The 20,308-nt window shown below is 52.3% G+C and overlaps 1 protein-coding gene and 2 long non-coding RNA genes across 26 annotated transcripts in view; 2 read left to right on the top strand and 1 right to left on the bottom strand.

Annotated features, from left to right (window-relative positions):
• Positions 1–7,755, top strand: part of ZZEF1 (zinc finger ZZ-type and EF-hand domain containing 1) — a 103,166-nt gene extending 95,411 nt beyond the window's left edge. For all 4 annotated transcript variants that reach the window (XM_023243635.2, XM_023243633.2, XM_011288812.3 and 1 more), the window contains exons 53-55: positions 2,845–2,998; positions 3,604–3,675; positions 5,372–7,755. In XM_023243635.2, coding sequence (XP_023099403.2) covers positions 2,845–2,998; positions 3,604–3,675; positions 5,372–5,452 — 307 coding nt within the window. In that variant the 3' untranslated portion in view covers positions 5,453–7,755. The remainder of the gene's footprint in view (positions 1–2,844; positions 2,999–3,603; positions 3,676–5,371) is intronic.
• A 1,938-nt stretch (positions 7,756–9,693) lies between these two features.
• On the bottom strand, positions 9,694–12,576 carry LOC123381964. Its single transcript, XR_006589645.1, has 3 exons — positions 12,204–12,576; positions 10,744–11,015; positions 9,694–10,033 (listed from the first exon to the last, which is right to left on the bottom strand). It is a non-coding gene; the product is annotated as an uncharacterized LOC123381964 (long non-coding RNA).
• LOC102900224 lies at positions 11,637–20,042 on the top strand. Of its 21 annotated transcripts, none has more exons than XR_006589631.1 (8): positions 11,637–12,304; positions 12,569–12,696; positions 13,260–13,575; positions 14,071–14,212; positions 15,181–15,864; positions 17,191–17,348; positions 17,840–18,010; positions 18,170–18,813. It is a non-coding gene; the product is annotated as an uncharacterized LOC102900224 (long non-coding RNA). The 21 variants fall into 21 exon arrangements; XR_006589642.1 differs by lacking the exon at positions 15,181–15,864 and adding an exon at positions 19,965–20,042 and having other exon boundaries at positions 11,853–12,304; positions 18,170–18,332; XR_006589643.1 differs by lacking the exon at positions 15,181–15,864 and having other exon boundaries at positions 11,853–12,304; positions 18,170–18,332; positions 18,677–18,813.
• Positions 20,043–20,308: the final 266 nt, after the last annotated feature.

Below are 20,308 nucleotides of genomic sequence, written 5' to 3'. Positions count from 1 at the left end.
GAGTTAATTTTTGTGCATAGTGTGAGAGAGGGATGCAGTCTCATGCTTTGGCGTGCAGCTTGTGTCAGGTTTTCCCGACACATTTGTTGAGGAGACTGACTGTCCTTTCCTCGTTGCATATTCTTGGCGTCTTTGTCAATTAATTGGGTGTCTACGTGTGGGTTTATTTCTCGGCTCTCTGTTCTGTTCATCGATCTTTGTGTCTTCTTTTATTCCAATACCATACTGTGTTGATCGCCGTAGCTCTGTATTGCAGTTTGGAATTGGGATGTGCGAGGCTCCTAGTTTTGTTCTTTCTCAAGATTGACTTGGTTGTTTGGGGTCTTTTGTAGTTCCTTGTGGATTTTAGGATTGTTTTTCCTATTTCTGTGAAAATGCCATTGGGATTTTGATAGGGACTACATGGAATCTGTCTGTATATTGCTTCCGGCCGTATTTTAACAGTATCCTTCTGGTCCTTGAACAAGGAACAGCCTTTCCACTTGGTTGCGTCTTCAGTTTTTTTCATCAGTGTTTTATAGTTTTCAGTGTACAGATTGTTGATCTCCTTTGTGAAAATGTATGTCTGAGTATTTTACTCTATTTTATCCTGTTTTAAATGGGATTACTTGTTTATTTCTCTTTCTGATAGCTCGTCATTAAGCATATAGAAATGCAGGTGGGGGTTCCTGGGTGGCTCAGTCAGTTGAGTGTCCGACTTTTGATCTGAGCTCCGGTCATGATCTCAGGGTCATGAGTTCAAGCCCCACGCTGGACTCCCCGCTGGGTGTGAAACCTAGTTTTAAAAAAAGAGGAGAGGCAGCTGGTTTTTCTATATTGATTTTGTGCCCTGCGACTTCACTGGATTTATGAGTTCTAACTTTTTCTGTGGCGTCTTTGGTGTTTTCTGTAGAGAATGTCATCTGCAAACAGAGACATTTCTGTCTTCTTTTCCAGTGTAGATGCCTTTTATTTCGTCTTCTTGCCTAACTGCTCTGGCTAGAAATTTCAGTACCTTGTCGTGTTCCTTATCCGCTTGTGTATTTTCTGTTCACACACATATGCACATACCCCCTCTCATCTGATGGGGTTTGGGTGGACTTCAGAGCACTGAACCCTCTATGTTGATTCCTCTTCTCTGTGATCCTCCAGTGCTCAGGTCTGAGTGATGTTTCTATGTAGAGGATTTCTATTAAATTAGATTTATCTAATGTTTTTGATGATACTGTAATTGGTATTGTAGAATTCTTTTTCTTCATTGTTTCTGCTCATATATAATTCACTTTTGTGTATTTTCCTTGTATCCAGTGACAGTGCTCTGTTGCTTAACTTGGAGAGCTCACGTGTCGCTATTCAGAGCACAGTCACGTTATCTGCAAAGAACCGGTTTTCGTTCCTCCTCTCGGTCCTTAGAAAATTTTTTTTCCCTTTTTGCACTAGCCGTGACCTCCCCAGAGTACTGAGTAGAAGTGGAGGTTAAAGACCCGCTGTCTTGTTCCTCACCTCAGAGGGCAGGTGTTGGCGATGTGTCCCTCACGCGCACGGTGTCAGTGCGCCTCTCTAGCAGTTTCCAGGCAGACAGACGCAGGGTGCCGCCAGAGTGGAGAGATGATATTCGAGATAGCACGCCATCTTCTGGTGTAATATGGAGCTGTTATTTAAAAAACAAAGGGCTCTCCGAGTCAGGGAGAGAAAAGGATGGTACGTGGAGTCCGTCTGCGTGCGGGCAGGCAGAGAGAAAGCCAGCCATGGTTGCCGTGAGCGCCGTGTCCTCGTGTGCGACAAAGGCCCCTTAGCCCACAGGGGCTCCATTCTGTCCTGTTGAGAGCAGCCTGCAGTGAGAAACACGTGGTGGTTGAGGGATGGGCATGAAACAGTCTTCAGACGGGTGGGTCCTTCCCTGCTGCACGTGATGCACCTCTGCGGTTTGCCGACCTTCCTCAGTCCAGACAGGCCGGGCAGAGGGGAAAGGCGGCCCCAGGGGAGGGGTGGCTGCCAGTGGCCGGATGAGCCACGGATGAGCCACGTAGGAGCGCTTTCCTGAAAGCTCAGCTGTAGAACTGTCTCTTTAAATCGAGCCAAGTTTTCCTGGTGCTCTAGGAAGACTCGCTCTTCTGGGAGAAAATGACGGGTTCCAAGAGTAAATGCGCAGAATACTTCGTACAGTCATACATGAAAGAGAAAAAGCAAAATTTAGGATTATAAATATATAAAGTCATGTCGTAAGGCTCAGAATATCATTTCCTGACTTTTCTTCTTGTAAGGACGTTGAACTGGAAACACAGCACGTCCTCCCTCAGAGTGAAACACGCAGTGAGTCTCCACGGAGGCCGATCCAGTGGAAAAGCGTTCTGCTCTACTGGGAAAGGGTTCTGGCCCAAGCGACCTCACAACCATATTTCTTGTGTTTCGTGAGCCTAAGATTATTATAGTGGCTTTCATTGCCTTTTAACTGCCTCTTTTTTTCTGATTGTTAAAGCAACAAGTGTTGCAGAAAATCTAGAAAATGGACAGAGACAACAACTGATAACATTTTTGATATATTTGTTCACTGTTGTGTTTAATACAGTTACACGATACCATATCTGCAGTTTTATGCCTCCTTTTTTCCACGTAACATTTATCTCGAGATTTTTCCACGAGGTTCTTCCTAACAACCGTTTAGAGGCATGCCGCTGATTTACAGGCCTGGGCTTCCGGGTCTCCTGCATCCTTGGAGTCCTGTTCTGAAGTTTAGGTTCTGCCCCTTTCCCTAGTTGCCACTGGTGGATATTTTTGGCCATTTGGGGGGACAGTGATGACTTTACTGGGTGTGGGGGGAGTCTGTCAGCTGGCCTCTGTCTCACGTCTCACCCCCTCCCGCAGCGACCTCTGTGACCTGACGCTGCTAAAGCCCCTGTGGCAGCTCTTCACGCACATGGAGTACAGCCTGTTCGAGGACGTGACACAGCCTGGCATCCTCCTCCCCCTGCACCGTGCCCTCACGGAGCTCTTCCTTGTCACCGAGAACCGCGCCCAGGTGAGCGGTGAGGGCCCTGCTGGAGCTCCCCCGCTGCCCGGGCTGAGGGCCAAGCCCTGGGGTGTCGTCTGGGTCGCGGCAGACCTGCGCAGGGGGCAGGCGTGGCCTGAAGTACGCATCCTCACCTCCGCACCCCCCCCCGCCCCCCCCCCGCCCCGGAATGCTGTTTTGTCGGGCCTAAAGCCACAGGGGAAAAACTGCCCCGGGTCAGTGCTTGACAGTAGTGAGTTCTGGAAAATAAAATGGACGGGTTCTTCCTTTTTCCTCCTCCTTCTTCCCACGAGCGTAGTAGGCTCATTGAACTTGTGAGATGAGAAGGTCTTTCCCAGTTCTTTAGCTTACCCCTCATTTTCTACATGAGGAAACTGACCGGAGCACCCTGTGGATGAGTCGGGGCAGAGGGCTCCCCACTCCCGCTCCCCCCCCCCTTCCAGAACTGGGCACCTGGCTGCTCCCGGTCCAGCTCCTCCCATGGCTCTCGAGTGAGGTAGTGCCGTGAGGTGCCCACGGAACCAGGAGCGATCACCCATGCGGGACTCCGTGGTGGTGGGAGGGTGTCCCCTGGGCGGCGGTCCCCTCCAGCCACAGCCATGCTCTCTCTGCAGGAGCTGGGGTTGCTGCAGGAGTACCTGCTGGCCTTAACCACCGACGACCACCTTCTCCGCTGCGCGGCACAGGTATGCCTCCCCCCCCCCCCCAAGCTGGCCGCTGCTGCCTCCCTGTGGCCAGATGGCCCCATTGCCATGGATAGAACCCCCCTGGGGTTCACCCGGGGCTCTTTCCCAACCCCATCGCATCCTTCCAGTGTTTGAGGAGGGAGTTGAGCCCCTTACTCGGTGTCATTCATATCCAACCGTGGGCCTGGAACACGCTAGCGAGAATTTGTGTCTTTGAAACCAAAACAACCAATGCCTTAAATTGACAGTTTGCCTGAAGTTTCCCTAGAGTTAGATTTCAGTTTTTTCCCTGGTAGGAGAACCCCTGACAGTTTGGTCCCAGGATGCCTTTCCGCTTTTCAGTTATTGAGGGTCCCAAAAAGCTTTCATTTGTGTGTTGCACATATCGATAGATACCATTAGAGATTAGGTTTTAAACTTAGAAATTAAAACACTTAAGCACTTAATTATCACTTTAAGAAATAGTAAACTTACTCCGTGTTAACATGAGTAACACATTCTCTGCAAAACAGCTGTATGTTCCCAAACAAAACCATCCTTGAGGAGGCGGCTGTCGTCCACGCCTGCCAGACCTGCGTCCTGCTGCTGTAGCTGTGCTGTCCTGCACCGGCCTCTGGGAAACTCCCCACATGCTCCAGAGCGTGAGGGTGGCAAGGCACATAATGTCTTAGTTAGCGTCACCACGCGGAGCCCGGAAAGGGTCTCGAGAACCCCCAGGCACAGGCGCATGTTGAGAACCTTAGACCCGCAGACCCCTTGAATATCACAGAACATGTGGTCCAACCCTACAGTGGACACAAGGGGACACTAAGGCTGAGAAGGGGGAGGTTTGCCCAGGGTCACACTTGAGTGGCTGTCCAGCCCGAGCCCTGCACTCTGTTCCTGCAAGTCTGCTCGGTGAGCACACGGTCCTCTCACAGGAAAGGGTCCTGCCTGCGGAGAAGCAGGAAGCCCCCATCCACTTGGGGCGTCTGTACAAATTCTCCTGAGACCCGTAGGCACAGTAGAACCTCCCTCCCCTCCTAACAGGTGCCTGCCCCCACCGCCCCCAGTACCCCTGCTTTTGTGACACGCAGCGAAAATTTGAGATTTGACCATATGGCACCGAGCGCTCCATATATTCCTGTGGGCTCTTCCCTCTCACCCGCCCCTGTGCCCAGGGTCACCCTCGTCCTGACCCTCCCCACAGCGCATCACCGTGCTGGACCAGGGCTCTGCCTCGTCCTCCCCCAGCCGCCTTCCGCTCCTGCTGCACGGAGCCCACACCACGGCCTCGGCCTGGCTCTAGGGCGTCCTCCTTCCCAGCAAGGACCCTTCCTACACTGTGGCCCAGCCCTGGCTGTCTGTTTCTTCCCTTCCGCACCTTTGTGCTCCTCCCTTTCCCTAAAGAGCTTGCCCAGACACCCCGTGGGCAGCATCCTCCGGGTCGACTGAGCCCACCAAGCATTGCACCTGCCCCTCTTACAGGGCAGTGATGCTCTTTCTACCCTATGTTTGGAGCTTCTGTGTGGTTGAGAGAATTTTTCTCTCTGTCCTCTAGACTGGTGCTCTGGGTGAGGGGAACCACATTTGCTTGTGTCTCCCTTGCCCCAGCCCCACCCCCAGTGCTCAGCTGAGGCTCTTGTTCAGTCCACACAAAACGAGTGAGCAGTTGAATGGTTCTCGACATTGGCAGTGACCCTTTCTCCCTCCACAGGCTCTACAGAACATCGCTGCTATCAGCCTGGCCATCAACTACCCAAACAAGGCAACCCGCCTCTGGAATGTCAAGTGTTAGCCCTTGGTATGGTGTGCATGGACCTAGCTGATGTGTCCACACGGGTTTTAGAGCAGACGTCTAAACTCATTCAGGGAAATGCCCATGCTGTAGCGTCCGGCCCCCCCTTGAGCTCCCCCTTTGCTCCGAGTAAGTAGAATGCCAAGTAGTCACGCCTCCAAGAGCTTGCCACGTCACAAGCTAGACACCTGCACACACCATAGCATATGAGAATGAGTATGAATAACTCAGAATTATTCAGGAGGGCAGGCAGGGGCCCTTGAGAAGGTTGTTCAGAGACCAGCCTGGAAAGGGTTCTGTCTCCGTCGAGCCGGAGCCGGTGGCTGAACGCGGCGTCTGCCCGGAGCTGCGTCCCTCAGCAAGACCTCCGGCAGCGGTGGCCTGGCCTGGGAGCTCTCCCTTTGCTCTTGCTTCTTGAGACTGGATGGTCCAAGCCAAAGCTGATGAGAGCTCGTCCTGGCTGCCACCTGGCCCCCGAGCACCCACACAGCTGCCCCGCAGAAGTCATCGGTGACAACAAGTGCCCTTGGAAACGGCCAGCGGGCCTCCCACGTGCATCGCTCGTGCACCGGTCCCAGCACATCTGCGTTGAGTTGTTTCAACTTATTCCAGTTTCCACCTCACATTTTTAGAGCAGAACAACATGACTCCCTTGAAAGGCCCCACGGGAGGCCCAGCACAACGGTCACGCAGGGGGACACACACTGTTTGTGGAAGCAACAAGTTGAGGAATTCTCTTTAGCTTCTGTACTTAAATACTTGAAGTGTTATCAGATGAGATCTTATTTAGAAGTCAAAACAAAACAAAACACAAAAAGACAAAAAACCAAATAAACAAAAGACACATGATTTTATTTCTTCTCCATGGTCATGGGCAGCCCAACGTGTCCGCCCCAGGGCCCCACCTGCTTCTTCAGCTGTCATTTGTCTGGCTGTGAGTGCGCCAGGTCTCGCGAATGCTGTTTTCCATTTTTCTTTTTATGATTGCGGTCTTGCCCTGAAGTGCCGACGATTCTCTTTCCAAAGCCATGCTTTGGAGCGTGAGGGCGGGGTGGGTACCTGGGCTGCGCGCAAGGCTCGGTGAAGAGCGCTTGGGGCCGCTGTCGTTTCAGGGTGGGCGTCCTGCCCTGAGCACGGCCTGCTGCACGGGGCCCGGGGAAGGCCGAGGGGAGCAGGTCAGTGCTCCCGTGGCCTCTGAAGCCCCCTTCGCAGGGTCTGCGGGGTCTGGGGTGGAGGGGCCTGAGAGTGCAGGTCCCACGAGTGTCTTCCTGCAGAAGCACTTTTGCCTTCTTGGTCAGGAGGCCGAGGGGCAGCAACCTCATGCAGCCTCAGAGCTGGATTCTCACTCAAGCCCCAAGCTACACGTTGAGCCAGCGTGTGGGGGACAGTTCAAAGGAGATGCAAACCAAGGGGCCCGTCCTGAAACTTGGTGACATCAGGCCTGGGGCCCCGGGCTCGGTCTGGTCCCCCATGGTGTCGGGATGCAAGCTCCGGGCACTGCGGCTTGGAGGAAACCGTCCTCAGCTTTCAGAGAAGGCCCCACGCTCGCTACCACCCAGGCCCAGGCCGGTCTCAGTGCAGAGGGGGGGCCTGGAAGATGGACGAGACGGTGTGCTCGCCGCTTCGCCTCGCTGCCACCCACAGCCCTCGTGCCCCAGACCGACTGACCAAAGCAGGACAGATGGCGGGGCGGGTTCACACCTCCTGGTGTGGTCACTGCCAACCGTGTTCCCCATCCTGCTGGGAGGCCCAACTGTGAGTAAATGCCGGCCCCTGCACCGCCGCTGTCTCACGCCGCCCTTGCCGTTCTGGCCTCTGACTTTGCACGGAGTGAACCCGGGTTCTGCTTCGCACACAGCCGCTGCTCTCCCCCGCTCAGCCCGCCCCACCCACCTGGGCCCCTGGTCCCCACCGGCCCGCAGTGTCTGGAAGAATGGACACCACCGAGACCAGCCTGCCTTGATCCTTCTTGGAGGCAGAACTTCCAGGCAGGAGATAAAACTGGCAGGAATAAAGGTGTCGTGGAAACATGTGCCTGATTTATAAAGAGATTCTGACCCAAATCCTATATATTGTACAGATACTGTTCCTAAGGGGAGGAGTGACTTATTTTCATCATTGTTTTTAATTTGTTTTCTTACGGGTTTACGATTTTGAATTTTTCTTATTTGTTTGAAAGAAAGAATTTTGATTATATCAAGCTGAGTGATTTCAGCCTGTAAAAAGGATGTTGAGTTGTGGGTAAAATATGCAAATGAAGAGAAATATATTGTACAAATTCTATATAAAAAAGTGCAACTGTGTGTGGGGTTTTTCTTCCTTCTGTCTTTCTTGTGAGGATCATACTTGCAGCTTCTGCCCGGCCCAAAGGGATGGAATTGCTGGAATCTCAAGGACTTGTGGTTGACAGGAACCAAAGGTGTGAGACACAAGCCCGCTGCCCCAAGCTAAGCGGGGACGCGGAGACTCCGAGCTCAGTGAAGCAAGGCTCTGATCAACGTTCTTACAAGAGCGGGCGTCTGACGGACAGGCGCACTCCGAGCAGTTACAGCAGACGATTTATCTCCTAGCTGAAGTCCCTCCCCTGCTTCCTCATTGGCTGCGTGCTACAGAGGGTACAGCCTTACGCCGCCGACGTGGCCTGGGCCCGCCCACGGGAGGCAAAAGGTAGTCTGATTAGAACAAGTGGACGTTCCCTGGGACGACGCAGAGACGTCAGTTCGGTGGCGCGTGCTCATTGCAAAGCCTTTGAAAAAGAATCCCGCCACACGGAGGCTGGCGGGAGGGTGGGAGAACGAGGAAGTGAGGTGTCTAAGAGTTTGGGACCCCACTGTGGGAGTGGGGAGGTCCGTGCAGATTTCCAATAGGCTGGAAACTCCTGTTAACCAGATAGCCCAGCTTTTAGTTGGTACTTCTGGAAATGAATCATCTGCCTTAGTTCTCACAATCCCTCCTTTTCTAAGTTGATTCCAATTTCATTTATATTTCCTTTATTTTTGAGGTGTTGCTCAAACATGCTCAGGAAATGTGGGCTTTCCTCACAGTCAGGTTTATCTTCCAATAATAATAGGTTATTTTGGACATAAGGCACAGACATTTGTTTCTTAAGAGGAACCTTACGCCCAAGGGGGTTTGCTGTGGTCAGATGCTCCCAGCATTTTTCCAAAGTATGTGTTGTTGTTTTTCCACCCAGGGATCCCAGGTCCTAACCGTTCCTTCTCTGCCTACTGAATCTCATCTTTTCCTATCATATTCCCCACTTTGAATACATGACTCCTAACTGCCGTTAGGAATTGGGACAACGATCGATCTTAACTCCCTCCTGCTGAAAGGGGGCAATGACCGGGGTATGGCAGTCAGGGCAGGTTCCGAGGTCGATCCAGAGGTTCGAGATAACGGGAGGGTGTTTGGAACATCTGGGCTAGCAGAATTTTCTTGGAGGTCTTATTTTTCTGGCATATCATCAGCTTCTACAAATGACATACATAGACTATTAGACTAACAAGCATTAATATTCCAAACGCAACGCCTCCTAGGGAGGAGACCACACCGTGGGAAGGAAAGATGCATTGTAGCCATCCCAAAAGTCCCTGACATGTCTGGTCATTTTTTAAAAATTGTAACCACAAGTTCTTGTGATATTGTTGGTTAGAATAATTAAGCAAGTTAACTAGTTTTTGGTTCTCGATCCTCGAATCTTCCTTTGGCCATCCAGTTTCCACAGGAACAAACTCCACGAGGAGTATTTAACTTTACCTCTCCAATATCCAGGTTACTCTAAGTTCAGACAATTATTTATCCGTCCTGGAGCTAGTAGCACCGTCGTCCCTAATTCAGTCATAATGTCCCTTTCTAGCAAGGGAGCGGGGCTCTCTGACTTTATCAAAAAAGAGGGCGGAAAAAAAAGAGTCTCCCCATATGCACCCCAGGGGCTGAGAGAAAAATTTAGTCATAAGTTTTCTGGAGAGGCCTCTAAGAGTTCCGCGGCATTTGGATGGTTGGCCGGGGAAAGGACGGAAAAGGCAGTTGAGTGTCAAGAAGGAACTCAAGCGGTTTTCCTTCCGTTTTCCAGAGTTACCCGAGGCTCTGGGTTTTTTTAAATTATTTTTATTTATTTATTTATTTATTTGAGAGAGAGAGAGAGAGAGAGAGAGAGGCAGAGAGGCAGAGAGGCAGAGTGTGAGTAGGGGAGAGGGAGAGGGGGGCAGAATCCGAAGCAGGCTCCAGGTTCTGAGCTGTCAGCACAAAGCCCAACTCAGGGCCCGAACCCACGAACCGCGAGATCATGACCTGAGCTGAAGTCGGACACTCAACCAACTGAGCCACCCAGGTGCCCCAGATTTTTTTTTTAAGCCTTCTTTCCTGCTCCTGATTCTCCTCTTGATCTCGATAGTCATATATCCAATTGGCAGCTTGTAACAGCTCCTCCAGGGTCCCTTCCGGACCAATAGCCAATTTTTGCAGCTTCCTTTGAATATCAGGGGCCAATTTTGTCTTTCGGACAGATTTGTCCTTTAGAATCTTCTCAGCTTCAGAGCGGGGAGGCCTTTCCAGGAAGGCCACCAGGCTTTTGTCCTATGTCTGTAAAATAGTGGCTAACTTAGCATAATTTAAGGGCTTAACCTTAGACTAATTTCTCCAAAACACAAGCTTGGAAGTGGCAGCGATACCAATCCCCCAGCGGGATTAACATAGTCTCAGTTTGGATCTTGGGCTGGAACTGCCTGAAATCCAGTAGGGAACTGGGAGTTCCCTGAAGGACCTCCAGTCCCATGGTAATTAGTTAAGGAGTTCCTCATCCCCACATCTCTCAGCTGCTGCCAGAACCCCACATTTCTCTGTCTCATTAAGAGTCTGATTCAACAAAAGCATTATATCTTTCCAGGTCAGTTAAAAAACCTACCTAATATTCTGAAAAGCCTTTATATACTTATCCAGACCATCAGAAAATGTACCTAGATATCCTTTCGTCCCTCTTAAATCTTAGAGCGAAAAAGGCACTTGTAATCTTGTCATGGTGGTGCCTCCCCGGGTTTCTCCTTCCGGTGCTCCAGCTTCCTGTAGGGGAAACACGCCTGCCACGCTACGGGGAGGGCCTGGGTAAGGTGGGCAGCAGGGAGCAGAAGTGCGCGTTTGAGGTCTGGGTATATGGATGGAGGACCCGAGGCAGAGGCTGAGGTGAAAGCCTTCGCTTCCTCCCTCTCTAGGTCTGCTTTGGGTACAGGCAAAGGGCCCTTAGCTGTTTACCCTCCTGATGACTGGACTTCAGAAAGGGTTGGCCTGACACCTACCTCGATTGTCTCTTAAGGCCCCCAAAACACTGAACATAGGGACTTCTCCCCATTTCCCCTCACATTTGCAGATCAAGTCCAATCGTAGGATGGCATTATAATCGGTATTTCCCTCTGGCGGCCAGGTTTCCTCCTCCAATTTGCCTTGGGGCCAAGCCTCGGTGCAAAAAGAAAATGAGTTGCTTCTTCTTCAGGGTTTGTGGATCAAAGTCATCCCAGTTTTTCAGAACGCGTCCCAAAGGGGTGTTGGCCTTGGTTAGGGAATTGCCCATCTATAGGAAAAAGAGAAAAAGGCATCCCTTATAGCTGGCCAGGAGAAACCTCACCTTCTAACCCCGCGTTTTGGCTGGCTACGGGACCGGCAGCCAGAAGCCCAGTCAGTCTCTCGAGCTGCTGGGAGTAGTTGCTCTTACCCAGGCTTGACCCTACTTCCGAGAGCTGACCTGGTCTTCCCTGATTTCTCCTACCTGTTTCCCGCCCACGGGACCTTGGGAGTATGGACTGTGACCATGAAAGACTCCCATGGTTGTTGAGGGATGCATTAATTTAACTTATCCCAATAGTAATTTATGTATCGGTCATAATAAAACCGTTCCTCTTTACAAATCTATTTTAAAAGGCTAGCAAAAACCATGACCCCCACCCAAGGATAAATTGGCCATTGAAGGGGGGCTAAGAGGGCCAAAGTCAACATCTATTCCCCTGCCTTTTTTTCAGCAATGCCCACACAAATATGTTCCAGCCATGTGGGTGTCCATTTCACAGTCACTAGATTGGTACAAGTTGGCATATACTGGGCTCAGTGTAGCAAAATGGCCCCACGTATCCCGGTAAAACCCTTCTCATATCTTAGTCACCCAACCCTCATATGGCACAGGCATCCATTCCTCTGCCTTGCAGAAACAACACAAATGTGGCACATTTGGAGGCCGGCAGCAAGGACATTACCATCATCTCCCAGCCTTTGGATCAAAGGAGGGGCAATTTCAACCAAGGCTTGAGCAAATCAACTCAAAAGGGCGTGCTGTCCTGCTCTTTTGGTTAAAATCATAGTTCTTTCCATCTTTTTGGGCAACAGAGGAAGAAAAAAAAACTTTATTTTTTTTTTCCAAAAGCAGACCAACAATCCAAGAAAACTTTGTCTTTTAACAGAGAGTAAATCAGAATTTTAATCTTATACCAGTGGTTTCGCTGAAGTGAAACCAACCTGAGCATCTTATCAGGCATCTGAGTTATCACCACTAGTTTGTCACCTTAGCAACAGGAAAGTTCTAGAAGAGCCAGCCTTGTGGTATCTCCCCACAGAAAGGTTCTGTCTCCCAAATAGCAGAAGTGCTTCACCCCAACTACGCAGGCATGGCTTGCAGGGCTCAGGGATGCCACCAGCCAGCTGTGGCACCAGGGGCGAGTTCCCTGGCCAGCCAGGCCACCCATAATGAAGATCAGATAGGGTCACTTACGTCATGAGCAAGGAAAGGGCCTGGCTGTGACAGGCTGTCTTAGGATTCACCATTGCCGTCCTGGACTGCTAGGCATGGAACATCGTGTGACCAACATGAAGGTGACCCACTCCACCCTCACACACTGTGCTGGGCGGGGGGTGGGGGGGTGGTTAGCTTCGGGGGTGGCGGCCCTTCTGTGACACCAGCTTGCTAGCAGCCCTCCAGGTATGTTCACACCCACAGCTGATGGTCGTGATGATGACATGAACATGCCCACACTCACAGAGGGCTTTGTGCCATTCAAAGATTCCAGGTCAGAATTAGAATTACAAGTGGCCACCTGTGTCATCAGCATTGTGACAAGCCATCCTGTGCCTTCTCAGTTCTTCTCCCAGCCCACTGATGGAGGGTCACGTTCCCCTCCCACAGACAGCAGGATCCTGCCAGGAGCCCAGGCTCAGCAGAGACATCCTCACCATCCCCCATGTTATCACCATGACAGCTCAGAGAGGTGGGTGTTGTCCTGTCCATTTTACAGACTGAAAATTTGAGTCTCAGGGCATTAGATCCTCCTTGTTGGCAGGAAACACAGTCTGGAATGATACCATGTCACCCCCTTCGCCAAAGACCATGACTAGAGACAGCAGACAGAATTCAGACTCTCCAGGGATGACCCACAGAGCACAGAGAAGAGCCATGCCAGCTTTCAGCTCCCAGTGCTAGGGGCACAGTATCATTGGTCAAATGTCTCCCCACCCCCACCGGGAGCCCAGCCCTCCACCTACTTCTGGAGGCCAGGAGAGGTGGTTGCCTCGGGGGCTGGGGAGAAACTGGACAGTGATCTGGCCAGTCGTCCAAACTAATATGTGGAGACAGAATAATCCCCCCAACAGGCATCTCTGGGGAGGACCTGCCAACCAGAGCTGGGGTGCACTTTGGATTTGGGGTGTGGGGTATAAGAGCTCCCTCTCTCGAGCTCTCCTATTTATAGTGGCAAGTTGGTAGTGATGGACACAGGGGTACCAGCCTTCCCTCCATCTGGTCCTCACTCTCTCTGCTATTCCTCCCCCACAGAGCCCCAGTGACCTGTGTCACAATAGGATCTTGTAGACATGACTGTGACCTCCAAGCCTGGGTCATAAAAGACAATCACCCTGCCAGGCTGTCTCTGAGAGCAGCCAGCCACCATGCCCTGCAGATGCCCAAGCAGTCCTGTGGAGAGCCATGTATGGGAGGAACCAGCCGTGTGAGGGATTGCCGGGGAAGGGAGTCTTCTGGCCTCAGTCACACCTTCAGATGAGACCACAGTCCCAAACACCCACCCAACTGCTCCCAAATTGCTGACCTCCAGAAACCAGGAGAGCTCATATGTGTTGATCGTTATACGACTGTAAGTCTTGGAGTACCTGGTTGGATAGGAGGAGGCAGCTACCGGTTCTGCCCCCTGATGATGAGATGGGACAATCATATTGTCACCTATATGCACCCCACACATGCACACAGAAGTTTGGTTTTTTTTTAATTTTTTTTTCAACGTTTATTTTTTTGGGGACAGAGAGAGACAGAGCATGAACGGGGGAGGGGCAGAGAGAGAGGGAGACACAGAATCGGAAACAGGCTCCAGGCTCTGAGCCATCAGCCCAGAGCCTGACGCGAGGCTCGAACTCACGGACCGCGAGATCGTGACCTGGCTGAAGTCGGACGCTTAACCGACTGCGCCACCCAGGCGCCCCAGCACACAGAAGTTTTTAAATGGGACTGTACATCACCATATTTAAGCTAACACCAGCTGCTATCTTAAATAAATCCTAAAGTCTGCACAGCTAACACAAGAGGGAGGACATTGTGGAGGACATGATGTGTCTGGTGGTTCTCCTCCAAGCAGGAATTATGGACCCAAGACCTCTCTCCCCTGCTGGCTCTCCAATTCAGTCCGAAGATGGGGACAGAGACCACGGGAAGGTCACAGCACTTCTAAACCCTCTGGACTGGAAGTGGCACTTGCTGGACCCACTCATGTTCCACTGGTGAGAGGGGGCTGAGTGCTGAGGATGGGCTCCGGCCTGGGAGCCCCTGCCTGGCAATAGCACCATTCCGTAGAATCCGTGTCATTAGCTACCCATCTCTGTTGTGTTCCTATTCTCTTGCTTCTGAAAATTAGAAGCTGTGTTGTGGACATTGTGGCAGATAGACTTCAAGGTGCACCCAGATCTCTGCCTCCTGATATCCATGGGAACACAGCAGAGGTGATAACACATATGTGATTATGTCCCATAAGAGTGTCACAGTGTCTCCAGTAGACACATCCCCCAGGTGGCCTGAGGAAACCCGTGGCCATGCAGAGAGGGTCTGACCCACATGGAAACTGAGCAGCCTAAGGCCTGAGTGAGGAGGCAGGTCCTGCCTTGGGGGAGGCCTCAGATGGGACCCTAGCCCCAGCCCACACCTTTGTCTCAGGGGACCCAGCTGAGTTGCTCCCGGACTCCCGCCCACGGACACCATGAGATAGTAAATGTGCCTTGTTTCAAGCCCCTCTGCACGCACCCGTGTGCCCCCTACATGTATCCACTCACCCCAATGCCCCCCTTCCTGTACCCATCTTCCCCCCTGCACCCACCCGCCCACTGTCACTCCCCCTGCATGCACCCACCTGCCCACTTACATGCACCCAACCACCTTCACCTCCCTGCGCACACCCACATGGCCCCCCCCACACCCACCTACCTCCCTCATGCACTGCCCTACCCCACTGCCCCTCTCTCCGCACCCACATGTCCCTCCATGCACCCCCCACCTGCCCCCTGCCCCTCTGAACACACCCACTGGCCCCCTGCATGTACTCACTTTCCCCCTCTCACGCACACACCTGCCCCCCTGCACGCAGCCAGGGGCCTCTCTCTTACATTTTCCTGACATAAGCCAGGATGTATTTTCGGCTCCTGAGATATAGTCTCTGAGATGTTGGTCTCTTGTCTTCATGGTGTTGTCATTACAGAAATGAATTACTTTCTTGTGTCATTTCCACTCACATCTCTGCCTTTGGATTCTGTCGGCATCGAGTGCCCCCACCCGGGGCGCTGTTTGGTGACCCTGGATTGGAGATCTTGCCCCCCTTGGCCCTGTCACAGGACACTGAAAGTTGCAGGGGAGAGATGAGGCCGAGCCCTCCTGGGGAGACCTGGTGCACTGGCAGGGAAGAACCCCGGGCATCACCTCCCAGGGAGGAAGAAGGGGAGCCCACGCCTGCAGCAGGTGCGGCTGAGCCCCTGACGCCCTGAGAGACTGCACAAGACTGGAGCCAGGGAAGCTCTCATCCAAGTTGGAATATGAAGAGGAGAGTTCCCCTCGGGATCTTTCTGGATGCAGATCCTACATTGCTGGAGGTTTACCTCAGAAGAAACCCCAAGAATGGAACTTCTGACTTGTCCTGTAATGTCCTCCCTGGAGGGAAGGTCTGCATGAGTGACAAGATGGTTCTTCCACGTGGCTGTGGGCAGCTGTGGGGCCTCCAGGCAGGTGCTGCTCTGCCCTCAGTGGTGCCCCTGCTCTGCGCCCGTCCTCCCTTCTCCTGGTGTCTGTGAAACAAGCAGAGAAATGGAAGAGCCGGTGAAACTTGGAAGAAGCCGTGTCCCTTTACGTGTTTGGGACCGTCAGACCTGACGCTCACGGGATCGCTATTGTGAGTGTGGGCAGAGGAAACACCCACGGGCACTAAAAGGCTGTTGGCACGAATCATTACAAACAGCCACAGAATCTGCAGTTTCAGGGCCTCGATCAGGTTAGGGTTAGCCCTCCTGAGACACACCAACACGTCTAACGGCCCCTCTGCCCATAAAGGTTCACGGTGGCTGGGAAGTCACCGCTTCCACCCGACGGACGGTGATAGCACCTCTTGAACCCGCCTGCTCAGAGCAGCCCAGGTGGCAGGGACCCGTTTCCAGCTTGGCCTCCCTGCTCTCCAGCGTCTTCCCTGTTTCTGAGTCTCTCCTCGCTTTCCGTCTGCCTTTCCGTCCCCTGTCCCTAACTTCCTGCCGAGTATTCCTATAAGCCAGCAGTTCAGCTCGGGGGTGGCGGTGGGGGAAGTGGGTGGCCAGGAGAGCCTCACCACACTCAATGAATTTCAGGACATTCTGGCCATTTCCTCCCAGGCCAAAAGACTGCCCAGCTCCCTGGGAGCATCCTGGCTGTTTACTGGCAATGAGGGCACTGTTGAAATCATCATTATTTTCAAATAACAAGTATTGACGAGGATGTGGACAGGAAGGAACCCTCCTGGTGGGAATGCAAACTGGTGTAGTCACCGTGGAGAACAGTATGAAGGGTCCTCAAAAAGTTAAAAATAGAACCACCCAATGGTTCATAATTCCACTCCTGGGGATTTACCCGAAGGGAAGGCAATCACTGTCTGGAAGAGATCTCCGCACCCCCACGTTCATGGCAGCATTGTTCACAATGGCCCGTCATGGAAACAGGTTAAGTGTCCATCCAGCGAGTGATGCCTTTATGAAGGAATATTGCTCAGCTGTAAAAAAGAACAGGCAGATGTGGAGGACGTTATGCTGAGTGAAATAAGCCAGACACACAAGGAAAAGGCTGCGTGGTCTCACTTACACGTGGAGTCTGCCGAACAGGCAGAAGTCGAGTCTTACGTGTGTGGAGCCCCTGCCACCCCACTCAGGCCTGCCGGGGCCCAGGGAAATCAGCGGGGACCTGCTTACCAAGCACAGAATTGTGCAAAACAACCCATGCCGTAGCCTCCATCTGGGCATCTCCGTGGTTTGGATGCAGTGGTGGGTGAGCCCAGCAAAGTCTAGTTCCGTGGTTCAACCTCAGCTGCCCTAGGCAGCATACATCCCTGTGGCTCTCTCACCAGCCTTGCCCTCCCCAGAGAAGCTTCTGGATGTTGGGAGGGTGTCCTGAGGGTGGAGGGCCGGGCTATGGGTCTGCTCCCTTTGCTCCAACAGGGCCTTGGACCCCCAACAGCCCAAGATGATTCTCTTTGCAGTGGCCCCAGCAGCCCCCTGAGATGCAACGCAACGTCCCCGGTCAGCAGGGGCAGCCACTATAGTCCTCAGTGATCCAGCCCAGGGCCCATCAGCGCTGTGGCCGAGACTTGGGCTGCAGAGGCTGGAATGTGGCCTCTGAACAGCCTGCTGTGCACAGGTCAGGCCCTGTCTCTGTTTCTCTCTCTCAGTCTCTGTCTCTGTGTCTATCCCCCACGTGGTCTCTCTGCTGGGTGCCCTCACAGTCCAGCATGTCACATGGACACTACTTGAGCAGGTGTCCCAAGAGAAGCAGGTACAGCTGCACGGAGCCTCAGGAGTCCCATGGGCCACAGAGCCCACCTGGGGAACTGTGGGAGCCCAGGAAGAGGTCGACTGTCCAAAGCCCAACCCCCGACCACCCCAGGACACAGCTGCCTGGCCAGATCCCCTCCTGCCTGCAGGTGGCCTCCACAATCCTCAGGGTCGGTAGGCAGCTTCCCACCTCTCTTCCATCTGGATGTGACACCCTCCAGGTCCCTTGTCTTCCATGAGTATGCTGTTAGGTGTGGTGGTGGTGGTGGTGGTGGTGTAGATATGGCTTCTAATTTCAAGCAGGGTCTATGTTCAGGGCTCCTAAATAAGTTCAAATCTCGATTCTGTTTGGATTAGAGAAGGAAGAACATGAAAACGTGAGCAATGAAGCCAACAATAACCCATCATTTAAATCCTGCTTCTCACACTTTGTCTTGGAAACAAAAGTGATCCAAGGAATTCATGCCCAGTCTCCACCCAACAGAACCCTGCTGAGGCATCGATGGCCTTGCAGATCCTCTCCAGCAGGTAAGATGAGGCCAGGTGGATGCAGGCAGGGCCAGCTGCAAGGACAGCTTCTCCGGGAGCTCCCTAAAGTGGGGATCAGCCCGCACATGGGACTTCCGGCTAATCTGGATCAGAACCCTGTGCCCATGTGTCTGGGGACTCATCTCCACCTATCTGCAGGGCCTTCCAGGCTGGTGTGCTTCCTCCACCAGAAATGTGAAATCTTCTGTCACCATATACATTTGGGAAATGCCAGGAGCATCTCCTCGGGATTCAGCCCCAAAACGGATGGGCATGCGCACTGGGCAGGACCGAGCAGTGGAAGCTGAGTGCCAATGTGAGTGTAAGTGGTCGGGCCACCTGGCAAGCATCTGGCAGCTTCCCCTGGAGGGAAGCACTCACCTGGCCTATTAACCGGGACAAATGAAAATACATGCCCTCCACCCCCGCCAAGGCCACCTGCCCCTGTTTGGACAATCACCTGTCTGGACAAGGAGGCCAGCACATCCTGCATGTTGGTGCGGGGGGGGGGGGACTCAAGCCCCAGAGTGTCAAGGGCACAGTGCTGGCTGCCATCCGCCTCTGCCCACTGGGAATGCTCCGGGGAGGGGCCTCTAACCAGACTTGATAGAACATATAGACTGCACACTTTTGTGTGGACTCTTGACACTCAGAACCATGTCTCAGAGATTCATCTGTTTCCTGGCGTGGACCCTTCATTTTCTGTGGCTGAGTGGTGTTCTACCATGTGAACACTCCGGGATTCCTTTGTCTGCTTGGATGGTTCTTAATTTGAGGTTACAATATAGCTGCTATGAACATTCTTTCTTTTTTTTTTTCAATATATGAAGTTTATTGTCAAATTGGTTTCCATACAACACCCAGCGCTAATCCCAAAAGGTGCCCTCCTCAATACCCATCGCCCACCCTCCCCTCCCTCCCACTCCCCATCAACGCTCAGTTTGTTCTCAGTTTTTAAGAGTCTCTTATGCTTTGGCTCTCTTCCACTCTAACCTCTTTTTTTCCTTCCCCTCCCCCATGGGTTTCTGTTAAGTTTCTCAGGATCCACATAAGAGTGAAACAATATGGTATCTGTCTTTCTCTGTATGGCTTATTTCACTTAGCATCACACTCTCCAGTTCCATCCACGTTGCTACAAAGGGCCATATTTCATTCTTTCCCATTGCCACGTAGTACTCCATTGTGTATATAAACCACAATTTCTTTATCCATTCATCAGTTGATGGACATTTAGGCTCTTTCCATAATTTGGCTATTGAGAGTGCTGCTATAAACATTGGGGTACAAGTGCCCCTATGCATCAGTACTCCTGTATCCCTTGGGTAAATTCCTAGCAGTGCTATTGCTGGGTCATAGGGTAGGTATATTTTTAATTTTTTGAGGAACCTCCACACTGTTTTCCAGAGTGGCTGCACCAATTTGCATTCCCACCAACAGTGCAAGAGGGTTCCCGTTTCTCCGTGCTATGAGCATTCTTGCACACGCCTTTTGGTGAACATCTGCCCTCAGTTTTGCTGGGTAAACACTCAGAAGAGGGAGTGCCAGGTTAGAGGGCATGTGCCTGTCTGCCTCGAATGGTGCTGCTGAGCCGATTTCCAAAGCAGCTGTACCGTTTCTGGTCCCCACCAGCTGCTTCACATCCTGGCCAGCACGGAGTATTGTCAACTCCAGAATTCTAGTGGGCGAGTAGTTTAAAAGTACGTTTATTACAGTGTTAATTACACTGGAACGTTGGGGGCAGTTCCTAATTTGGCACTCTTATCTATTTCCCTTTCCTTAGTGTAGTACCCTTGTAGCTGGGCTCGCGGTCACTCAGCTGGCGACTGCACGTCCCAGCTTCCCTTGCAGCTGCAAGTGGCCCCGTGACTAAGTTCTGGTCAATGGTATGTGACAGAGCTGATGCGTGCCACTTCCTGTCCCACTGAGTCTGTGAGCATGTCCTTCCTCCCCGCAGACGCCACGCTGCCCACGGTCTGCCTGTCCACCTCTGGCAATGTTATGTTAGAAGTAAAGAGACGTCCACCTTCGTTAAGCCACTGCATTTCAGGTCTCTTTATTACGACAGCAAGCCGTGCCCCCAAAGGATGCACTGTGGTTGCACATTCACCTGTGGCTCTAACACAGCGACACCTGTGCTCGTTCTGTCTGCTCAGCACCATCCTTTCACCAGGGTGCTGCTCCCACCCAGCCCCGAGGTTCTGTGAAGTGATGGACCCACCCTGCCCGGGCGCAGGCAGGTGGCCCAGGTCTGACTGGTCGTGGTTCCCCATCCTGTTCGGGGTTGTAATTTCACGGGTT

Source organism: Felis catus, chromosome E1 (assembly GCF_018350175.1).
Source record: "Felis catus isolate Fca126 chromosome E1, F.catus_Fca126_mat1.0, whole genome shotgun sequence".
Taxonomy (NCBI): Eukaryota; Metazoa; Chordata; class Mammalia; order Carnivora; family Felidae; genus Felis; species Felis catus.
Note: the sequence above shows the minus strand (reverse complement) of the source record. Positions and strands in the feature narration are given on the sequence as shown.